Source organism: Microtus oregoni, unplaced genomic scaffold, assembly GCF_018167655.1.
Source record: "Microtus oregoni isolate MIOR12 unplaced genomic scaffold, Mior012 000042F_ref0000377, whole genome shotgun sequence".
Lineage (NCBI taxonomy): Eukaryota > Metazoa > Chordata > Mammalia > Rodentia > Cricetidae > Microtus > Microtus oregoni.
In genome coordinates this window covers 21,249,107-21,272,662 of record NW_024543209.1, presented here as the reverse complement: position 1 = coordinate 21,272,662, position 23,556 = coordinate 21,249,107, and the positions used below count along the sequence as shown (strand labels likewise).

The following is a 23,556-nucleotide window of genomic DNA, read 5'->3' as shown; positions in this document are numbered from 1 at the left end:
GTCATCTTCAACCATTTCAACCACTTTCTGCAAACTCAAAGAAAATGATTCCAGTTATGTTCATATTTCCGATGGATGGATTCCAGATAGAATCTGCTTGAACCTCCACACTGCCTGGGCAATCTGTTCTACTCCCACAGATGACACAAAACACACCAAAACATTACACATAAACAAACTGCGGCCAGTCCATAGCATTGATGAGTAAGGTGAAATCAGGTAGACTGGACTGCTGTCTAAGGTCTTCAGCTTCTTCAGCACCCACATAAATACCCCAGATCTGCAGCTATACCTTCTCTTATTTTATGTAAACACATTTATACTAAGTACTATTACTCCAAAACTCTTTAATTTGGGTGTGGCAGGGTTTTAAAAAAAAGGGCATTCACAAGTAAGCAGTGTAACAGAGTCTAGTGATTTGGAAATTTTCATTTTAGTCTGATAGCACCGTTCTAGCACATCATTATTTCCTGGCAATGTCGTAGCTGGGAAGCCAGATGTCACATGAAGAAATAGCAGAGCCTCCAGAAACTGCCCCAAGCACTTGAGAAGCAGAATTAAGTCAATTTCGACATACTGAGCAGGATGTTTGTCTGACTTTATCCAGGATCACACTTCTCTATAAAAATTCCTGCACTTAAACTGGGCAGTGGTGGTGCACACTTTTAATCCCTGAACTGGAGGCAGAGGCCGGCCTGGTCTACAGAGCGAGTTCAATGATAAACACTGTCTCCAAAAACAAAAACAAAAGTTCTTGTTTTGTCTCCATAGAACTACAGGGCAGGCTTTTCCAGTAACAGATGGGACAGGGATTTGGAGAGGCAAAGGCAGAGAGAAGTAAAGCAGAAATTAACGGCCAGATGCCGGAGAAATGAATTTAAAGATGGCCACTGTGGTTTACATTAAGTGTGCATCCCAAGTTTGTGTCTCTAGTATGGCATGCTGAGGTGCTGGTGGGGTAGAAGGGAATGAAGTCATAGAGGGAAAATACATTTTAAGACAAGATTAACACTGGATCTCTCCAGATAAGGTTAACTAACAAAAAGGGACCTCATCTGCTTGGCCCCTTCTGCACGAGGCTTCCTCTATTTCTGATTTTCTTTGTTCGCTTTCTTTTTGGTCCCCTCCCCATATAACCTACTCTTCATCAGAGGTCAGAGAGATAAGGATGCTCAAAGTGAAATTTACTCTCTAAAAACAGTATAAGCTGAATAACCTCTTTCCTTGTAAAGTGCTTGGTTGGACTAAGGAGCTTTGCGATAACAGAAAACTGATTGTGCCAACAGGACTCTAAGAATACAGAAGAAAACAACAACAACAAAAGCACAAAATAAGCAGACTTGGAAAGCAGAGACTTCTACTTCAAAAGCAGCAGCATAGAGCGCTCATACCCAGGGGGAAGGAGAAGAGTGGGAGAGGAGAGGCAGCTGGTATAGGAGTCTCCGGGAGCCACTCCGCAGAGCGTCCATCTGGGCTCTTCCTAGCAGCTCCGCTTTTCAACACTTCTCACCTTCCTTCTCTGCTGAGCTGTCAGGAGCCAAAGGAGCCTTGCAAAACATGTGCGTGTATTTCCATAGGAGAGAAGGAGCCAAGCCTGCAGAAGGCTGGAAGGGTGCTTCTGCTCTAGCCCTGTGCATTTTCCTCTCAAATGCGTGAGAGGAAAATCCCGTGACATGTTTTCTGCCTTCAGCTAAATGACAGCACAGAGCAGCAATGTGCATCCCAACTCACACACATGCAAACAGAAACTTCAGCCAGACAAAGCATTTGCTGGAAGAGCAGGTGTGATATGCTCGGGCCCTAGACTCCTCACTGACTCTAGTAATGAACCAATGATGATTTGGGCATAGTTAAACTACATGAGACTCAAAAAGGGGGAAAAAACCCTCTAGTGAACATACCAGCTCTTCACACATGTCTCACGGTAAACTGATGGCATGAAAATATCTCTGAATTATTTTAACCCATGGAGAAGAACTGAGTTAAAAATCCAGGCCAGTGTGCATCCAAAGTAGTGGCTGGCTGCCTTCAACAGTCACGATTTAAGCATCTCTTATAACATTTATTTACTTGATGTGGAGGTGGTAGTGGTGGTGGTGTTCATGTTGTGGAATAATCTTTTTGTACATTGTGAAGATATGTCTTTGCCAAGGTGCTTTCTGATTGGTTTAATAAGGAGCTAAATGACCAGTACCTAAGCAGGAGGGACAGGAAGGACTTTCAGGAACAGAGAGGGCTCTGGGAATAACAGAGGTGAAGAAGCCAGGCAAGCATGGTCAGACACAGAATGAGATAGAGGTAAAATTCACATGGGAGAACATAGTCTAATAAATATATGGGTTAATTTAAGTTAGAAGAGCTAGTTAGGAACAAGCCTAAGCTATAAGCTGAGCTTTCATGTTAATAAGAATTCTCCATGTCATTATTTGGGAACTGGTTGGCGGGACAGAGAAAGATTCAGTGTGTGTGTGTGTATGTGTGTGTGTGTGTGTGTGTGTGTGTGTGTGTGTGTGTGTGTTCGTCCGAGTGCATATGCATGTACCACATGAGCATGTGGAGGTCAAGTGAAAATTTGTGCGAATTGGTTCCCTCCTTCTACCATATGGTTCTAAGAATGAACCCATCAACACGCCTGGCAGCAAGTGCTTTAGCGGCTGGTCTGTCTCATAAACTCCAGTCCATGTTTCAGTGATGTCACCTGAACATGACTTGCTGCCTACTACTCAAGAAAGTGAGGGGAATATCTCCTTTCAATATGAATTCCTCTTGGATCATTTTTCTTCAAAGTGACTGTATTTTCCATATTTCAATCAGTGTTTGTCTTCAGAGAGAAATGCACAGTATCCAATTGTTTAGTACTAAGGAACACTGGTGATACACTAACCTTAACTGCCAATCCCCAAATCATCACACTCATGAAAGGATCACGACACATGGCAAAATCATATCACACAGCCAGCATCCTGCTATTATTTTGTAATAGAAATATAGAAAACAGACAAGATTTTTTTGTTTGTTTTATTTTTCGAGACAGGATTTCTCTAAAGCTTTGGAGCCTGTCCTGGAACTAGCTTTTATAGACCAGTCTGGCCTCAAACTCACAGAGATCAAGCCTCTGCCTTGAGAGTGCTAAGATTAAAGATGTGCACCACCATAGCCCAGCTCTCTTTCTCTCTTCTTGCCCTCATCCACCCATTGCCTCACTGTGATTTAATATCACCCCCTCTCAACATAGACAAACATTTTCTAGCCTCCCTCAGGGCCCTCAAGCCACCCCCTGTTTAGTAGTTCTCCAAAGGAAAATGTCCCTAAGAGCATATCCACACGCTCCCTCCTGAGTCATCTGGACAGTGCGCATGCGCCTGTGGAGGGAGTTCACAGTTAAACCTAACAGAGCTCCTCAAGGAAGGAACCTTCATAAAAAGATGGAAGTGCAAGCATCTGCTGTATTCTGAAATAGGCTGATCATGTGGTAGGAAAGTAACTCTCTTCTGGGCTGAGAGATACAATTTCAGTTTTATCAGGCAGCGAGTCAGCAGACAGTTCTGCAAGACACAGATACTGCTTGAATTCTACAAAGATAACTGCTATCAGGATAGAGGGCTGTTTGCACCGAAAAGCAGAGGTCAAGAGACTAGTTACAGAGATACTTCTGTGGAGAAAGCGCCCCAGTCTAAACTGAGGCAAGGGAAACAAAAAGGAAGACAAAGGGCCCAGCCAAGACTCACTGAGATGACATCAAGAGCCTGGTAACTAACTCATGACTTCCTTCTCATGAGACCATGAACAGCAAAGCAATGGGGTGGGTTTTATAAGGTAAGGGAAACAGTTCTTCTGGAGCAGACTGAGCATGTGCAGCCTGAGGACAGCCCTCTGAAGATGCCCACCAGACAGACTAGAGGAGAGAATGCAGGTCACAAACGGGAACGCCAGGAACTAAGGAGCCAATGGTTTAGCAAAGCTGCCTAGCTACAAATGGCATTACACAAAGTTACACTGGAAACATTATTCTGTACTAAATGCTCTCTGGAAGGAAAAAAATAAAGATAAATCCAAACCCAAAATTAAATTAGTAATATCCCCTGATAGTAGAACAAAAGAAACAACAGCCACAGGTTGTACTCTGCTCTCTAAATACATGCTGTGGCACACACATGATTACACACATGCACACTCACACACAAATAAGTAAGTAAATAAGCCGGGTAGTGGTGGCACAGGCCTTTAATCCCAGCACTCGGGAAACAGAGGCACGTGAATCTCTGTGAGTTCGAGGCCAGCCTGGTCTACAGAGCGAGCTCCAGGACAGGCTCCAAAGCTAGACAGAGAAATTCTGTCTCGAAAAACCAAAAATAAATAAATAAATATTAAATCTTTAGATCAGTCTGGTAGGTAGATTAGCACCTAGGAGAATCTGAGTTCAAACCCCAGCACCACTACTTAAACATGTTGTTTCAGTTTTAAATCATTTTTGATAAACCTTAGTTCCTTTCTGAGAAGCTCACACCCACACTCTTGGGTGGATATACCTTTGGTCTTTTTTTTTCTGGGAGTGGGGATTGAGACAGGGTTTCTCTATGTAGCTTTGGAGCCTTCCTGGAACCTTTAGTCTTTTTTAAAAGCACCTTTAACTTTGCTCCAGACTAGTCCTGAAATTCTTTTCCGTGTCAAAGGACCCAATCTTGAGCTTACCTGAGTTGGGATCTCTAAAAGATAAAGAAGACTCCTCACTGCCGAGGGTGATAGGGTAGAGCTGTCCCTCTGTCCCTTTGCTGCTAACAGTACATTAAGGGAAAGTTTCAGCTACTGTGCCCTCATGTTTTCCCAGCATGGTCAGTCTCTGAGGTTGATGGGGTAGCAGAAGTCCCCACTGTTACTGAGTGGCAGCCAGCGGGAAGAACAGAAACCAGACCAAAAAACCCGGGCGCAAACAGCTCTGGGAATCAGCTGGCTTTAACAGCCTGCAACACTGCGGACAGGGCAGCCCCAGCGATGACCTGTTGGAGCCAGCCACGACAGAAGAACGCCACTAGGTAGCGATCATGGCAACAGCCCCTTTTGTACAATCATGACAGAAACACTGCCATAGCCACTAGACACTGTTTCAAACTTCCAGGCATGACAATGCCAGGGCACCCCTTCTTTGTACTTGCTAACCTACGACTGTGGAAGAAACGGGGCCACACCTGACTGGGAACTCTTTTGGCAGGACTATGTCTCCTTCTTCTTCCAGGATTGATGGCTTTTCCCTAATTGGTTTCATTCTACACCTAATTTGGTGTGCACACCACACGCATGCACGTGCACAAACAAGCAAACACACACACACACACACACACACACACACACACGGGCAGGGCAGGGCACCTGGGCTTATGAAACAGGGTTCAAAGGCTCTGAATGGTTAAACTCTTCAGATAGCTCAGTGGTTCTCAACCTTCCTAATTCTGTGACCCTTTAATGCAGTTCCTCATGTGGTGGTAACTCCCAACCATAAAATTATTTTTGCTTCTTCATAACTATAATGTTGCTACAGTTATGAACCCTAATGTAACTATCTGATATGAAAGACATCTGATATGCTCCACAGGTTGAGAACACAGCTCCCTGAAGGGAAGGAAAGCTGTTCCTGCCTTCCAGACCTGTCGGAGACAGATTCCTTGCCCCTTGGGCTACAGCTGCTTTGGCCTCCCAGTCCTGCAGCTGCAGGCAGAGTGACTGGTTCCTACCTCAACCTCTGTTTTGGCTACAAGCAGAGTAACTGATTCCTGACTCAACCGCCAAGACTGAACTTGTGACTGCAGGCAGGAATTAGTTGTTTCAGGCCCCGTGAGACGTGCTGCTCCAGCCCCACGCCACACCCAGCCTGTGGGGACTCTAACTCTCCCACCACTTTCCTCAATTCCTTGGTTTGCATCCTGTGGCAAAGTAAGAATTCCAATCTCTCACTGTTGCCATGGGAAGTCCTTCTGTATATGTGTTGCCTTTACTGGTTAATGAATAAGGAAACTGCTGTGGACCTATATATAGCAGGGCAGAACAGAGCTAGCTGGGGAAAACTAAACTGAATGCTGGGAGAAAGGAGGCGGGGTCAAGAGAAGCCATGTAGCCCTGTCAGTGACAGATGCTGGATGGAACTTTACCTGGTAAGCCACAGCCAAATGGCCATAATGATTAATGGAGATGGGTTAGTTTAGAATATAAGAGTTAGCCAGAAATACACTTAAGCTATTGGCCAAACTGTATTGCAAATATCTTAGTTTCTGAGTGATTATTTCGTGGTCTAGGTAGCTGGGGACAAACAAGCAGCCTCCTACTACACACTATTGCATGGAGGTGGCATTCCTGCATGGCACCTTGTTTTCTTATTCTGTTCATCTGCTAACCTTTTGTTAATAAAGTCCTGCTTTGGTCACCTTTGGTCACTGTCTGCTCACTTGGACAGAGCAAGTGCCTGGCTGGAAGATAAGAGACCGGAAACTGCTCCAGAGAAAATTCCCACCACTGCTGTGACTCATCCCTCACCTCTCAGCCTACCCTGCAGGCCTCTTGGAGCATGCACAATGGGACTGGACCTCAGTAAGTGCTTTCCTTAAAAACACTCAAGACTTGAACTCCTACAAGCAGGGAATAGGAAACAACCCCAGTTCCCCATCCCCTGTATCACCGGGAGACTAGGCACACACCATAATCTCAGCAACCAGCTATCCTGAGTATGCTCACTTAGCATGTCTGTGATGGGAATAAAAGAGGATATAGCAAAGACAAGCAGGTCCACTCAGCAGAAAGCAATGGAAAGGGTCCTTAACCTCAATGCCCTCTTTAGCCCCTTGCTGTGAAAATCAAATGATTTGTTTTCCTAAGGCTGGCCTGCCTTCCTTCATGTTCCAAAAGGGCAAAAGTTGTCAGAATTTTCCTCACCTCCAGGAAAGACCCACCACAAATCACCCGTACATATGCATGAGGCTTCAACCTCTCCAGCACCCCTCAGCATGCTCAGAGGGCAAGGGAAGGGATTTCCCACAACAGGTGGAACACATCCTCCTGTCAGAAAAGCGTCTTAACTGACAATTTCCCGACAGAAGCCTCTGTCTACATTACAAACCTCATTCCAACACCCCACCCCCAATGTGGACTGTTAGCTAAACCACTACCCTAACCCAGATATGGTGACTCATCTTATAATCCCATCACCTGCAGGCTGATGCTGAAGAATGGCTGAGAGTCCTGGACCAGACTGCGACTATGTAGTAAAACTGCCCTACCCCCTTTCTGTCCTCCCTGACCCAGAAAAAGGGAATTAGAAGAAAAAAAGAAAGAGGTTTTAGGAAAAGGAAGATGAAGCAGTAAAGGAGGAGGAAAGGAAGGAGGTGGAGGTGGTATTAATGGAGGAGATGGAAGGTGGGGGTAGTAGTGGAGAAAGAGGTGAGGAGGAGGTAGCCATGGTACTTGGGCTGGGGGTAGGGGTGATAGTGGTGAAGAGGTGGTAGAAGTGGAGGAGGTGGTGGCAGAGGAGGAGGTAATAGAGGAGGAGATGGTTGTGGTAGTGGGGGTGTGGGTGGTAGAGAGGTGATGGTGGTGGAGGTGATGATGGTGGAGGTGATGATGGTGGAGGTGACGATGGTGGAGGTGATGGTGGTTCTGGTGCTGATGCTGACGGTGGTGGTGCTGCTCCTGCTGCTGGTGGTGTTCTAAGTAGTCTGAGAAAGAAAGCGATAAAGGCACAAAGACAAGAGGAGAATATTTTCCCATTTGTGAGTTTGATAAAGAGCAACGTTTTTGCTCCTCTGCAGGACTTACAGTGGGGAGAGGCCTGGGAACAGCTTCCGCAAGCAGGTGCCTATGTGAGCCAGCACATCACTCACGTCCTCCGGTGACTCCATCTTCATGGACATGCTACACTTCTCAGTTTCCACAACCATCTGCAAGAACAAGCAGCACACTTAACCAGGAGCCCAACTTCTCCCCTCTTTAGTAAGGTTATAAAGTGATGTATGTAAGAAGCATTTCAATGGGTGGGACTATTAACTGGCTCAGCCACTACAGAGGGTCCTAGGGTTTTCAGAAACCAAAACCATAACCACCGTGTGACACAGCTAAGTCAACCTTGGGAATACACCTAAAAGATGCTTGGTCAACATACCACACACTTACACATCCATGTTTATGGCTGGGATATTCATAACAGCCAGGAAATAGAACGAGCCTAGATATCTTTGGTAGTCACTTTTAATTATCAATTTGACACAGCCTCGAATCACCAGGGAAGAGTCTTCCTAAGGATTTGTGTGGGTCAGATTGGGTTTTGAGATGTTTGTGGTGGATGGTCATGATTGTTAACTGATGTGAAAAGAGGCAGCCTACTGTGTGTGGTCCCATTCCTGGACAGTGTAGGAATAGAGAAACAGAGTTGAGAATAAGCAAGCAAGGATCCATCTGTTTCTTCTCTGCTCTTGACTATGGATGTGATCAGGGAACTGAATCAGGATCTCAAAGTCTATACTGGTTGGAATAGACCTTCCTGGTGACTTGACCACATCCCACACATCCTGGCCTGATCCTATCTTGGAGAAAAATCTACCTAAGCTTGTGGTAGCTCAGTTCTTGGATATGACGTCATCCATTTGTCGCTTCTTTTTCTTTCTTTTGAAACTTGTGTTTTAAGATAAGAAATCTTATAAAACACTTAAATAAAAGTTAATAATCTTTTTTTATTAGGAGCAAAGGAAAATTCAAGGTCTTATTAAAAGACCAACCTGTCTAAGCAGAGTCCTGCAAGGGAAAACACTGAAACAGTAAGGTAACAAAATCTTATGCTAGGCTTAATGGCAGCATGGGTTGGAGACTCCAGAAAGAGCTGGAATGTATTCCTCACGTGGTCCTGAAAATAAGCTAAAATCCACCTTAAAAGAAGAGATTGAGCCACAAAACAGTCAGCTTGCTGATGACGGGACCATTCCACAAGAAACAGTCACTGGTCACTTTCCTAAAAGATGACATTATCTTAACCCTCAAAGTCAGTGGTTGTCAACCTGTGAGTTGTGACCTCCAAAGGGTCAATGTCAATATTGATATTAACTTCTAATATCAGATGTCGTACATCTCAGATATTTAGATTATAATTCATAACAGTAGCAAAATCCCAGTTATGAAGCAGCAAGAAAATAATTTTATGGTTGCAGGTCACCACAACAGGAGGAACTGTATTAAGGGGTCTCAGTGTTAGGAAGGTCAATGACCACCGCTCTAAGTAACCATGCGCAAAGAAGTCCTTTGGTGGCACTGCAGTATGCTAACATCCTCAGCATTTGCTCCTGTTGTCACTTAACTGTGTATAAAAAGGAAACCAAATTCCATGTACAATTATCCAGGGTGATTCCCATAAAATGGGCCAAATTGAAAATAAGAATAGTCTGAAGCAACGTATTCTTGTTAAGGAGAAAAGGAATGGAAAATATGTTGAAAGGATGAGATTCAGTTGGTGAGCCTAACAGCATAATGAAATTTTTCTACAGAAACTGCAGAGGTATAGCACCTAGTGCCACCTAGCAAGGAGGGAAGAGAGTCTTCATTTTAACTCTCAACACATTCTTCAAAAAACTGGTAGCAGACGTTAACTTGGTGGCTGAAACCCATAATCATAATATAAACACCAAAAACATGGGAGGCCAAAGCAGGAGGATCACCATGGGTTTGAAGCCAGCCTGAACTATACACTACGTTTCAGATCTAATTGATCTACAATAATAGGACACTGTCAAGAAAGAGGTAGTAGTGGGGTGGGGGGATCAGGGGAAGATAAAAAGAGGAAGGGAGGGAGGGAGGGAGGGAGGAAAAAAGGAAGGGGAAGGAAAGAGAAGGAAAGACCACAAGGAAACAAAGAATAGGAGAGAGGGAAGTGGAAGCGGGAGTGTTGGGAGGAAGGACATGACAGAATGCTCTAGGCAAGTCCCAAACTGTCCTGAGCTCCGTGGTCCAAGAGCTAGACATAGTGACCCCAGGACAAGGCAGCAGCCCAACACCCAGGGAAGCTCTGTAGCTGTTTCCTGCCAGACTCCACTGTGTCTGTCTTGGAAGAGGCTAAGTCGGAGTGCTGCTTCCACACAGTGGGCTCCTTTGCTTCTCAGGTAGACAATCTTTTCTAAAGCCAGATGATGTGGGAGGCCATTGTGTGTCTCTGCTTGACACCCTGCCCCCAGCCCTGGGTGATGACATTCATCTGTGCAGGGCCTTTCACGTTCCTCGCTTCTATTCAGTTCACAGTCTGGGCACAAGTGATTCATAATTAGCCTATTCTAATTCCACTTGATCTTCACACATAATCATCCTAATTACACAGGACTGAATAGGATGGAAGGGAAGAGAAAGGGCAACAGGTGGGGGAAGAAATGAGCCTTCAAATGCAACCTGACATGAAGGTGCTCACAAAGCCCAGCTGGAGATGTCAACACCTCTGCATAATGTAAAGTCTACAACAAAGCCACCAAGGTGGGGCCACCCAACACATCATGGCCTCAACAAAAAGAGCTGTCTGTCGCATGCTGGCTTCCTTCTGTTCCAGGCTGAGCAGAAACAGAATGTTCAAATACCTCACAGGGTAGAACTCATAACCTCTATTCCCATTTAAAATAGTAATTTGGAATGTGCTTGCCTAGTGTGCATATGGTCCTAGGTTTGATTTCCAGGGCCTTGGTTAAAATCACCAGAGACTACAAGCCGCCATCTCTACTCCTGATCACAGAACCCAACTAAAGCATCCTATGGATTGAGCTACATCCTCTATTTTTTTTCTGGTGTGGGAGGTCCTTCTGTCTATGTGTTGCTTTCATGGAGCTGCCAGACATGCCAAAACTTTGCCGGTAAGCCACGTGGCAATACACAAATTAATAGAAATGGGTTAAATTAATATAAGAGTTAGCCAATAAGAAGCTAGAGCTAATGGTCCAAGCAGTGATTTAATTAATACAGCTTCTGTGTTATTATTTCTGGTCTAAGCTATCCGGGTGGCCAGGAAAAACAAGAGGGTCCTTCTCTTGTTTTTTCTCCTTCCCATCTTGAGATAGAGTCACTAGATTGCTTGGGCTCAACTTCAACTCATTCTGTAGTGTTGGCAGGTCTTGAATTTGGCATCCTCCTGCCTCAGCATCTAGAGGCTTAGACTACAGACCTGATCTACTGGGCCCAAATACAGCCAACATTTTTTTTTTTAGTAAACCACAGTCGATAAACTTATGTGGTGATTTTGCTTCCTCTAATAGAAACAAGCAGAGGTTGGCTTTCTTAAGCCACTCTATGATAGAGCAAAATTTTAGTTTGAAAACTAATAATGATAATAATAACAATAATAATAGCAAGTCTTGAATTGCAGATGAAAATATAAAATTCCATAGTATAGAGCTGTACTATACCATGTACCATGAGCACCAAAGGTGTAGTGACATCATCAAAACTTTAAAATGAGATTTCACATCCCAGATTTCCACAAAGGAAAAGAGCAATAGTTAAGGCAAACATTACTAATTCAGGAACATACTGACCACTCACTCATTCATATACAAGGCACCATATTCCACCCCAAGCATTTTACCTGAACTGATGAACCACACAAATGGTAAAAATAGCAACGACAAAAGTTTAATAACCCCAGAATGTTAGCAAGAATTCATTACCCCTTTGAGACTCAACCAACCCTTTCACAAAGGTAGCCTAAGATCATCAGAAAACACAGATATTTACATTATGATTTTTAGCAGCAGCAAACTTACAGTTATGAAGTAACAATGAAAATCATTTTATGGTTGGGGGTCACCCCAGCTGTATTAAAGGTGAGCAGCATCAGGAAGGTTCAGAACTACCGGGTTGAGAGCACTGCCACTCTTCCATAGGCCCCAGATTCAGTTTCCAGCACCCACTTCAAGCACCACTGGTGACTCCAGGTTGAGGGGATATGATGTGCTCTTCATGCCTCTAGGAGGCATCTGAATATATGACCATTTGTATTCTCTCTCTCTCTCTCTCTCTCTCTCTCTCTCTCTCTCTCTCTCTCAAAAACAAAAATAAAATAAAATCTTTACTCAAAAGATGGTTAGATTGTATGTAACTGGCGGATGTCCTCATCCTCAGACTTCACGTAAACTAGAGACTCAAAGGATGTGAGGCTCTTAAGTTATTGATCCTCTCTTTGGGTTACATGGGTTACGGAGTCTCGGTCTTCAGAACACAGATAACCGAAGTGTGTAGATTTAAAACAATCAAACCATCTCCGTGGCTGAAGCAGACAGCTGCCTACCCAGTTCTTCTCAGTGGTTGGCATCCAGAGGAGACAAGACTAGAGGTTACAGAACGGTCAACTCCTGCAGTCACAGGGGAGACTTCTTGCTGTGCCAACATCTTTTTCACAAGCAAATACCACAGTCAAATCACACTCTCGATATAAATTTAACAGTAACATTCACTAGTCCCCACTGCTCCCATCCAGAGCCTGACTCATAAACAGACCTTCCTCAATAGAGAGGCCAGCCTAGAGTGCTAGTGCCATGCATCACTTAGGAGTGATGACTCACTCCAACATAGACTTGGCCATTTGGGCAAACATATGTTGCTGTGAGTTTTTCTTGTGCAAAATATATTTTCTGGAGAACGATAAAATATCGCTCTCAGCTGCACTATGGAAAACTTCCAGGGATTTGTATGTAATCTCAGCTGTCGTAAATGACAGCTTTGACAGTTTCTTTTGAAGAGCATCACCAGCAACCTAAACACACATATGCTTTTAAGAGGTAAAACAATCAGCTATAAAAATAAAGCTCAGAGAAAGAACCAATGTAACAGAAAAGCAATTCAACCAGAAAACAAGTGTTTGAGATGGTCGATAAAATAAAATGTCTTACAAAATAAGCACAAAGAGAAAAAGGTCGGCAAATTATCTTTATCAGGAATGATTTCTACAGACATCACAAGTGAATACTATGAGCCAGTTGGAGGATGGGGATGCTGCCTCAAAACATAGACAACTGCCAAAGGTCTAAGGAAGAACTAATGTTAGCACTGCTCTTCTAAGAAGAGAGATACAGAGCAGAGATTTCTTCCTAGTTCATATGCTAACTCCACGACTATGCTAATATCTTAGAGGAAGAAAAGAAAAAAGAAAAACAATAAACTAACATCTTAAACAGCAGCGCAAAAACTCCTTTCTAAGGTTTAACATATGGAATATATATATATATACACATATATATATAATAAGGGAGATATATAAATATATATTATAACATGAAAGGATAATAGATAATATTAGGAAAAATTTAAATGTAATTTAATAGGATAAAAATACATACATGAAGAAAATGAAATAAATAATAAAAATGGGTATACCTATGAGGTGATATAACAAGATAAACAGAATATAAAATCAAAAATTTATTTTAAATATAATTCATAATTTATAAAAAGGTAACATGTTTTGACTAATGGGGATTGTCCTAGGAATTAAAAACTTAATATCCACAAATAAATAAATATAATTCTTCATGGAAGACAAGGGAAGAAGTCATAATAAACACATCAATCTCAGGAAATAAAGAAAAACATTGGACAAAATTCAATACCAGTCCTGATAAAAACTCAACTAGGAATAGAAAGGAATGCCCTGAACTAGGCAACATTCATTTATAGAACAAATCTATAGCAATGCCATACTTGATGGTGAAAGAATGAATCTCCCTTAGAGACGAGCCTGAGACAGTAACATCTGATCAGCATCATGCTGGAGGTGCTGGCTAGGATACTACCAAGGTCTAAAACTTGGTACTACCCTGCCTGGGAGCCAGTGTTCCACAGATGCTGGCTGAAGCCAGGAAGCTCCTTGTTCACATAGTTAATGAATGGCATCACAAAGAGCCATGGGCACCCTAATAAACTCCCCAGAGCTCAATGTCCCCCAGAGTGACATGGAGAGATTCAGATGGATGCCTGCACTCACACAATAGAGGGATCATTGTGTCAGTGTGGTCTCCTGTTTTCACGGGATATGGCAGGTAAGCCTGCTCTTTCACAGAGAAGCACTCCATCTTTCTACAAGTAGATGACTGCAGAATAACTCTGGGAAACATCCTAGGTAAAAAGAAGTCAGTGTACCGAATTCTTATTCTATCAGCAAGATGTGTAGGAGCAGATAAAATCCAGGAGTACCCTCCCCATGGGAGTAAGGCACGAAAAAGAAAAGCTGTGCATATTCACACAAATGATGGCAGCACCTCTACAGAAACAATGAAATCTGTCAGAAATTCTGGTTGTACCAGGTGAGGAAAACAAGGTGGAAAAAAAAAAAAAAACAACGGAAGATCAAAATGTCAAAGTCAACTATTTCTATACAGAACATTGTTTTTAAATTCAGAAGGGGGGAAGAAAACTATATACCTGTTAAAATTTTTTTTAAAAAATTGTTTTTTTTTTTTAAAAAAAGCACCTTACCTATGTTCAGGGATATAAAAAAGAACTGTATCTCTAACACACTATTGATGACAAACTAAATATTTTGTGCTACCTTTTGTGAGGGCAGGTTGACAGTACTCAATGCTGAACAAACATGCCTAGCACAGGACCCCGCCGCTCTGCTAAGACAAGCGTCCACAGCAAATGAAAGCATGCGTGTAGAGAGAAAGCAGTTCTTGTGGGCAGAGATAACGATGGAGAAGTCAGGAACCTTAAAAACACAGGCTATCTCTTCAAAGGAAGATGTTTACCTGTCTTCCACCCAGAAGGCTGGGAAAGGGCATAGTTTACAGCCTGGTGATTCTCTGCTATCTGTAGGCTGGGCTATACCTGTCTCCCCCAGAATATTATGTTTGCTTATCCCAGACTTTCCCCCCTACCCTAAGTCTTGAACATTGTTTCTTAGTCCATAAAACCGCCCTTAAGAGAGATATCACACGTCCTCTATAACACCCTAGGTAACTTCTATGGCACCTTAGGGCCAGTCCTATCCTGACTCCCACAGGCATTACATTTACTTCAGTCATTCTCCCTAGACCCTTATCTTGAGCATTGTTTCTGAGTCAACAGAACCCATCTTTAAACAGTTGCAACTTAAACATCTTCTAAGCTTTGTTGTACACATGGAACTAAATTAATTGTCACCAGAAAAGTTTTCCAAAATTGTGCTGTGCTTAAATATAGCTAAAGTAAATGAGCTGGTGCCAGACTCCCGAAGCTTGGCCCAGCACCAACCAAGTTGGGGTGAACTGAGTTTCATTCTTACCTCACCCACATCATTTCCCTGTTGGTCATGATGCTTGCAGGGACCCCCCACATCCATAGCCAAAGAAGCAGCTGCTCCTGATACAGCCAAAACTGGGAACAACATACTCTTCAGCACTAGGGCAAGGGCAGACAAACTGACACATCCGTGAGGCAGCACACCACTCAGCAACATGAAGGAAAGAGCCACTGAGACATGCAATAAGTTCACCTGGAAACAGTTCATTAACTACACGAGGAAGGCCAAGACTGTGATTCCATCCATATGAAATGCTATAAAGTGTGACCCCCCCGCCCTACAGTGACAGAAAGCAGGTGCCTGTAAGAGACTGCAGATGGGGAAGGGGATGAATAAGATGAATATAATCGGTATCCTGGTTGTACTAACGGTTTCGTGGAGATATATTTATATGCCAAAAGTTATTGAATTTTGCACTTCACTACAACAACTTATAGCTAAAACGAAACTATTTTTAATCAGCTTTGGAACACCAAAAAGAAATCACTTATCACTTCCTTCCAAGAAAGACTTTCATAAAGCTAGGCACAGGGTTCATACCTGTGATCCCCATACTTAGGGGGCTGAGGCAGGAGGATTTGCTGAGAACTTGAGGCTACTCCTCTGGGGTGGGAGGTATTTTACATAGTACTTTATAAAAGTCATGAAGCATTGATGTTAGTACCCGTCAACAGCATGCCAAATGGACAAGTTGTGTGCACAGCAGCAGCTGGCAAGGAGTTGCTTGGTGTTTGATTACCAGTTTTCTTAAGAGAATGAGCTCCTGACCCCTCCCACGCACAGCCTCTGCAAGTCTCTCCTTCTGAAAATTCTATTCTTCCCTTGCTTTTCTGTTTTGTCTCAAGACATCTTCATTTAAGTAACCTCACAGTGGCAGGCTCCTAGAGCTCATACTTACTTGAGTTGGCTTGTGGCAGATGACTCCATGAATCTCCAGATAGCTGAAGGTTAACTCGAGCTGTAATGAGAGGGGAGGGGGAGAAGAGACCTATAATGAGGGCTTAAAAACATATCATTTGAGGTTCAAAACATGCTATAATCAGAGCTACCCCAAGGCTAAGTAAGGCTTGTGCGCCTTCTGAAGACAGGCTGCTTGATACCTCTGTCCATAGTAACAGAGCTGGGATTCATCCCATCAAAAGAGGCATTACCCACCTCCCAAACAGAGGGGAGGAGGCGGCACCCTTGACTTCTACACTTCATCCAGGCTCGCTCTACTCCATATGTGTAAACTGGCAAATGCCTGCAGGACACCAAGCAACCACATGCACATCTCCCCCTTTCCTCCACAAAGTTCCTTTGGAAAACCTCAGTCCCTATGGACTAGTGCTTTCTTCTAGACATCATGTTCCTCTTTGTGTCGCACTCTAGTTACTCACTAACATCACCTTCTTCTCCCAAAATCCACAAAATTCCTATTTAGATGTATTTGGATGAATATATACTTATGAATTTTAAACTATGTTTAATAGCACGTACATAGTTGACAAAGCTACTCTTTCGCCAAGTATTCATATAGTATTTTGTTTATATTTTAGTTATTCATTTATTTTTATTTTATGATGCGAGGCACCAAAGCCAGCATGGGCAAACCAGACTAACACCCTCACCACTTAGCTACCTCTTTTCAATGAATTAAAAAGTGCCCCTTCATTTCTTCTCCCATGATCACCATCAGCTCTTCCTACCCTACATATTCTCCTGACTGTGCAGCACACTCCCAGATCTATCTTTCATTACTAACTTTTCTCCTAGGTGTGCAGTCCCTCATCTCACACCAAACATACAGGATATGAGACTGGAAGACAGAGGGAAATGACTAGGCAATGTGTGTTCGCCACATCACATTAAATCTAGAAACACGTGTGCATCCTTTGGTGCCCCTGGGGGATTCTAGGGATGCCCAAAGACACCACAATCTACAGATGTTCAAGTCTCTTGCACCAGGGCACACTGTGCACATACACACATCCTCCCAAATATTTAAGGTCATCTTTACAGCTCCTACACAAGGCAGCACATTGTAAACAGAAGTGTTGTGTTGCCTGGGACAGAATGAGGAGAAAATGTCTAAAGGGAAGCACAGATTTTGGGTTCGTATAAATGGAATCCACAGATGTGAAACCAATGGATATAGAAGGCCAGCTGTCCCACTTAAGAAACAAGTGTAGAATCAACCCACAGGGACTGAACTCTGCCCCCTGCTGGCAGGTTGTGCCAAGGTACACAAGAAGGACAAAATATTAAAGCAGAAGATCTAATGTGAAACCCCAGAGGCACAGTGATGTCTGGAGCTTAACTCATAGAACTTTGTGTCGTGGCTGAGGTCTGTGATTCCAGAACTCAGGAGCCTAAGGCAGGAGGATCACCATGAGTTCAGGGCTAGCTGGGCTACATAGCAAGACTTCACTGGACGGGGTGGTATATGAGAATGAATAAATGGATTCGTTCTTTCACATTCAGTCAGCTGAGACTTCTGAGCAGCCTACTAGGTGCCACACTGGAAACTCACCGAGGAATGAGAGTGTTCTCCTCTATGGGCTACATGCACCCTTGGAGGCCCAAATTTTGAAACCTTCAATTACAGCAACATTTTTATCCAAGACTACCAAGATCTACATCTCTGTTAAATTCTTTAAAGAACAGCAAAAAAAAAAAAGTGCCCTAAAATCGCGTACTTGTCTACCACTACTATTACTTAAAAATAACAAGCAACAGGGGGCCGGAGAGATGGCTCAGTGGTTAAGAGCATTGCCTGCTCTTCCAAAGGTCCTGAGTTCAATTCCCGGCAACCACATGGTGGCTCACAACCATCTGTAAAGAGGTCTGGCGCCCTCTTCTGGCCTTCAGGCATACAGACAGAATATTGCATACATAATAAATAAAAAATTTAAAAAAAATAAAAAATAAAAAAATAACAAGCAACAATAAATAAATAAATAAATAACAAATAAATAAAAAGAGAGTGATTGTCCACTCTTTTTTTTTACAATGCCAGAGCTATTATTTGAGTCAAGCCTAACAGGCGAGGCAGTTTCCAGTTAAAATCCCTTTTGAAAAACGAGAACTTGGGCGGAGGATGTTGGCTCAGCTGGTAGAGTACTTGCCTCGCATGCACAAAGCTCTGAGTTTGATTCCCAACACTACATGAATCAGGCGTGGTATTACATGCTTGCCATCACAGCATCTGGGAGGCAGAGGCAGAGTGGGCTACATGAGACCCTTTCTCAAAAACTTAAAGAAAAAAAAGAAGAAAAAAGAAAAAAAAAGAGCACTTGAAGGCACCTGCTTTGTAGGTAAGCACAGGCATGTTCTAGATTATGCTTCTTACTCCACCTCTGTGTGAACCTCAAGGCATCGATTTTCTCAATAATTCACTTCCACTGGTCTCCACTATCTCACAGGCACTCCCTCCTTGTATACTCATATTCGGTTGCCATGGAGAAGGTCTACCATCTAAACTTCTGCCATAACTGCTCACATGAGGAGCACCTCCATGGACCCTCAGCAGTCATCACATCCAACAGAGGCGGGGGGGGGGGTGCACAGCCATGAACATTGCGCTGGTATGAGTCACCAGGTGGGACTCGGCCACTTTCGTCTATTTGTCTGGCTGATGCTGGACCATAATTAAAAAGGTACATTGTCCCCAATGAGGGCTTTCACTGGGCTAACAGAACCAGGGGAGCCTGGTGAGGTGGCAGGTAGTCCTGGCAGAATAACTGTTTGATGAGCCAACAAGAGGTGGAAAGAGACCAACATTCAATAAAGGATGACTGGCCGAGCCTGGGATGAGTCAGAGCTTTGGATTATTATTAGGCATGCTTAAGGCAGGGCTGGGATGTAACTCAGTCGGCAGAATGGTTGCCTAAAATGCATGAGGCCCTGGGTTCAACCCCCAACGCCACATAAACCCTTTCCCCTGCTCACCCTTCCTCTCTCATTCTTTTTTAGGCTGGCTGGTACTCACTGTAGAGCCCAGGAGTGCCTTGAATTGACAGCAATCCTCCTGTTTCCAACTCCCCCAAACACTGAACGTATAGGTGTGTGTCACACTGCCTAGCAATTTCTTCATGAGTGATCTGAGACACATGACTCAATTGTGGGCATATGTCTATACATTTGGGATAGCTCACATGTTACCCAAATAGCACCCAGGAGCCTTCTTTTTATCTTTCCCAGAGAGTAGCTCTCCTATTGCCCAGGTTGACCTTGAACCCACCATGTATGTAGCCCAGGTTAGCCTGGAATTAATTCATTATATAGTTGAGGATGACCTTCAATTCCTAAACCTCCTGCCTCTACCACCCTAGTTCTAGAATCATGTGCAAAATCCAACACATTCAGCTTTGGAGCCTTCCCTTCATCAGGGCAAGCTCTTTTTCTCAAGTCCAAAATAACTCCTTCTGCAATAAGTCAGCATTTACTTTATTACCCACTGCCTGCCTGAATGTGCTTGTACACCTACCCTTCCATCTCACCTCCCCACCCCTGCCCCTTTCTCGTTTCAGGTTTGCTACGTAGCCCAGGCTGGCCTAGAACCCAAGATTACTGGAGCATCATACCACACCAGCTCTGCCTCAGGTATGAGAGTTTAGTCCAATCTCATTGCCATAGTGACTAATTTGTTTAGAACACAGTAAACATGTATCACTTTATGCATCAAAGAACCTAAAGTATCTTTCCTTAGAGAAGCTTGTAAGCTGGGAACTTAGTGTGTAGCTTACACCTGGGAAGCTGAGAAAGGAGGATTGCTGCGAGTTCAAGGTCAGCCTGGGGTACACAGGGACTAAGGGCCAGAGTAAGAACTTGAGGAAAAGGAAGGGGGAAGGAAAGGACAAGGGAAAAGGTGGAGAGGAAGGGGAAGAAGTAAGGGAAGGAGGAGTGAAGGGAGGAGTAAGGGAAAGAAAGAAGAGAAGGGAGGTAGAAAAAAAGGGAGAGAAGTGGAAGGGGAGGGGGAAGAGGAAGAGGATGTTAATGGTGGGGGAAGGAAAGAAGAGGAGAGGGTGGAGTGGTTTCTTACAGGAGACTGAGAGGGCCAAAGCTCTCACAACCCTGCAATGCACCCTTTAGAATCAGAAGACTATTTCCCTACAGAAAAGAGCTGCAACTGCTGGCCCGAAGCAAATAAGAAAGGGACTTGACACAGCACAACCGAGGGAGAAAAATGGAGGGGCGAAGAGCCTGGGGACAGGGAACACAAAATGCCTCACTATTTTTCTTGGCATGTCCTTACACAGAGAGCTGAAAGGAAATGAAAAGCATCCTTCATGACAACCTCTAGGGACATTTTGGAGAGGAATGAAACAGAACGTGCATGCTAAGATAACTCTAGACATATGGGCCGAAATGCTACATCTGTGTAACGGATCTGGGAATGCATGTTTATGAGAGCAGGTTTGTCCAACCTGCACATAGAATGCATCCCAGAACAGCTGGGAAGACACCTCAACACATCTGCAGATGACAGCATCGTATCGAAATGCCAAAGGTGGGACGCTCCTTCACGTGAGTGTCTCTGGCTGTGTGCAAGAGTGTGCATATGGCTGTGCCGCACTGAGTGTGCCTGTCAGCCCCTCTCAGGAGGAGAACTCAACCCTGCTTACCTTGGTGGGGATGCGCGCTGACAGGAGGAAGGCTCGGCATGACGTGAGCACCTGCAATACAAAAGCAGATGTTGGTATCAGTGCTGTAAACTGGGCCTGGCAGGCTTCGGTCTCACCGAATGACATTGATACCCTAAAACCTTCAGTTACCACTGTGGCAGGTAGAGTAAGTGACCAGGGACAGTTTCTTGGCACTGGAGAATCAGTTCCAATCTAGGAAGGCTTGCATCAAGGCTTATTTGGACAAGTAACCCAGGAATCTTTGTCATGCAGTTGGCCCGCACACTAGATCACGGTGGCTGAGCGGGAAAGACACTGGAAAATGATTTATGTGGCATAGTGTCCTGAGTCAGCTACATGGACAGCAAACTTAGTGAAGTACCTGCTCACTCGTACTTCCCCAAGGATAAGTGGCATCTGTGTGTGCCCTCCTGTTCCCACCATGAGGGCTTAAGCTGGTAGCACTCATATAACACACAGGCCAAAAAAAAATCAAGCTAGTTTCCAAGAGACCTCCTTCAAGTTTGCTTCTTGAGATAGACAGGACATTATTGAACTTTCTTCCTGATAATTAGCTAATGACAGTTGGACACCATGGGACCCTGTGGGTCTATAAGTCTCTCTTGCTATGCAGAGGACCCCTCATGAATCCAAAGAAGCTGATGCCTAGCTTTGAGCAGGGTGCCTACCCATTATCTAACTTGGCTCTCTGCACCACAGAGATCCCCACTGGCCTCATGAGCATTTGAAGGAGAAAAAGAAATAAAAGCTCAGCGAGCAGTAACAGGAGAATTGCCTTCTTTCATTTTTCAAAGAACTTCCTTGTTAATAAATTCTTGTTTAGCAAATGAGACTTATGTACTAACCTAGGAATCCGAGGTTTGAATAGAATCTTAGAAGCTATACATCAGGACTTGGGGTGATACTACTCAGAGGTATAGCACTTGGCTGGCATGCCCTAGAGCAATGGTTCTCAACCTACAGATCTCAGTCTCTTTGGGGTCAAATAACCCTTTCATAAAAGTTGCATATCAGGTGTCCTGCATCTCAGATATTTACATTATGATTCACAACAGTAGTAAAATTAGTTATTAACTAGCAACAAAAATAATTTTACAGTAGAGGGTCACCACAATATGAGGGACTGTATTAGAGGGTCTCAGCATCAGGAAGGTGGAGAACCACAGCACTAGGCCCTTGGTCAGTCTCTACCTAAGAAAGAAAAAAGGGGGCTATGCACAGGAGCCATTCTTGCCTAAAACCTTCACTGCTTGACTTTAGAAGTAGACAGAGGAAGATATCATCTTTGAAGATTTGATATGCTATAAGTCAATCACAGCTCTTAGGGGTCAGGTAAAGAAGCAAAGCAGTGTACATGAAAAACTGTCAAGGGAAGTGCAGGCAGCATTTGCTGGTCATGAGATGAACATAGGATGCAGAGAACATAGGATGCAGAGAACCTAGGAGCAGGTGGAACACGTCTGTAACTATTGCTTGGTCACCAGGAAGCATGAAAAGTGTAGAGAGCCAGGGTACCATTACCTGGATGCTCTGAGGGGCCAGTTCCACACTCAACAGTCTGAATGTTGTCAGTGTTATGGGAGGAAACAATATCTTTATTCCCTTAAGCACAAGACACTGGGGCAGACAGAGATTAGCCAACTTGTGGAGTAGGAATGGGCTTTCCACGCCATCCTGGTGGGCTCCTTCACCTGCCTTTCTACTTCCTCACTGACATGTGGTGAGCAGGTCCGCTCCACCAAACTTTCCACATTCCCTCAGCAGGCACAGCAGCACATGGTGGAGCTGGAGTTCCGACCCAGATGCTCTAGCTACACTTCCGGGGTGCTTCCTGCTACTCACCCCAGATTCTAACCTTCCTGAAGAGCCAGATTCTTCAGGACGCATAGAACCACAAACCAGTCACGGAATATTAAAGCCTTATGAAGCAAATAGATACACAGGTTATCAGCAGCCAGCGGGATGAGTGGTACCCTAAGAAAAAGGTTGAGTTCCTATTGGTGATGCAGATTGCCTTCCCTGCCTCCATCTCGGGTCATAGCCTGGTCTCTGTCACTGTCACCACTTGCTGCTGTCTGCCTGGGTCTAGATACATGTGTCTCAGCCTTTCTCTCTCCTCACTGTCCGCCATTCTTCCCCTCAGACCCCCTCTCTGCCACTGCTGCCACTATTCCCATCAGGTCTCTTCCCATTTGCTCCAGCCTCTCCCTTCCTCTGCTTTCTACACTGGGTGCACCTCTTTCTTCCCCAACCCTTTCTCTAAAGATCACTGTAGATCCTGGGTTTTCTTTACGCCTTTGGGGAAAAAAAACAAAACAACAAACACCAATCACAGAAGAAAGACTGCATTCCAGGAGGGAATTTCATCTGCAACACAGTCGCAGAGAACTGTGAACACGAATAAAACCGAAGACAGCCTTTGGACATCATTATACAGTGAGCCACAGGTAATTAAGCGCTTTACAAGGTCCCCTGTGTTCACCTAATTAATACGTCTTAAAAACGAATCTCAGAACACACACTTCAGCAACTGGAATAGGGCAGCATATGGCACTGCTACCCTTCCTACCCTGTGGCTACACTTGGGGATAAACACCTCCCTCCGCCAGCCACCAAGGCTGACCGAACTGTGTGCATCCTCTCCCGCCACAC

At 44.1% G+C, this 23,556-nt stretch overlaps 1 protein-coding gene across 15 annotated transcripts in view; it reads right to left on the bottom strand.

The window, feature by feature from the left end:
- The window catches only part of Carmil1 (capping protein regulator and myosin 1 linker 1), a 262,274-nt gene that overhangs the window by 134,952 nt on the left and 103,766 nt on the right, over positions 1-23,556 (bottom strand). For 14 of the 15 annotated variants that reach the window (XM_041632696.1, XM_041632697.1, XM_041632703.1 and 11 more), the window contains exons 3-5: positions 20,884-20,934; positions 16,176-16,235; positions 7,801-7,922 (exon numbers count right to left, since the gene is read on the bottom strand). In XM_041632696.1, coding sequence (XP_041488630.1) covers positions 7,801-7,922; positions 16,176-16,235; positions 20,884-20,934 — 233 coding nt within the window. Of the gene's footprint in view, positions 1-7,800; positions 7,923-16,175; positions 16,236-20,883; positions 20,935-22,746; positions 22,796-23,556 lie in introns of those variants that run through there. The other variant, XM_041632702.1, reaches the window with a different exon arrangement.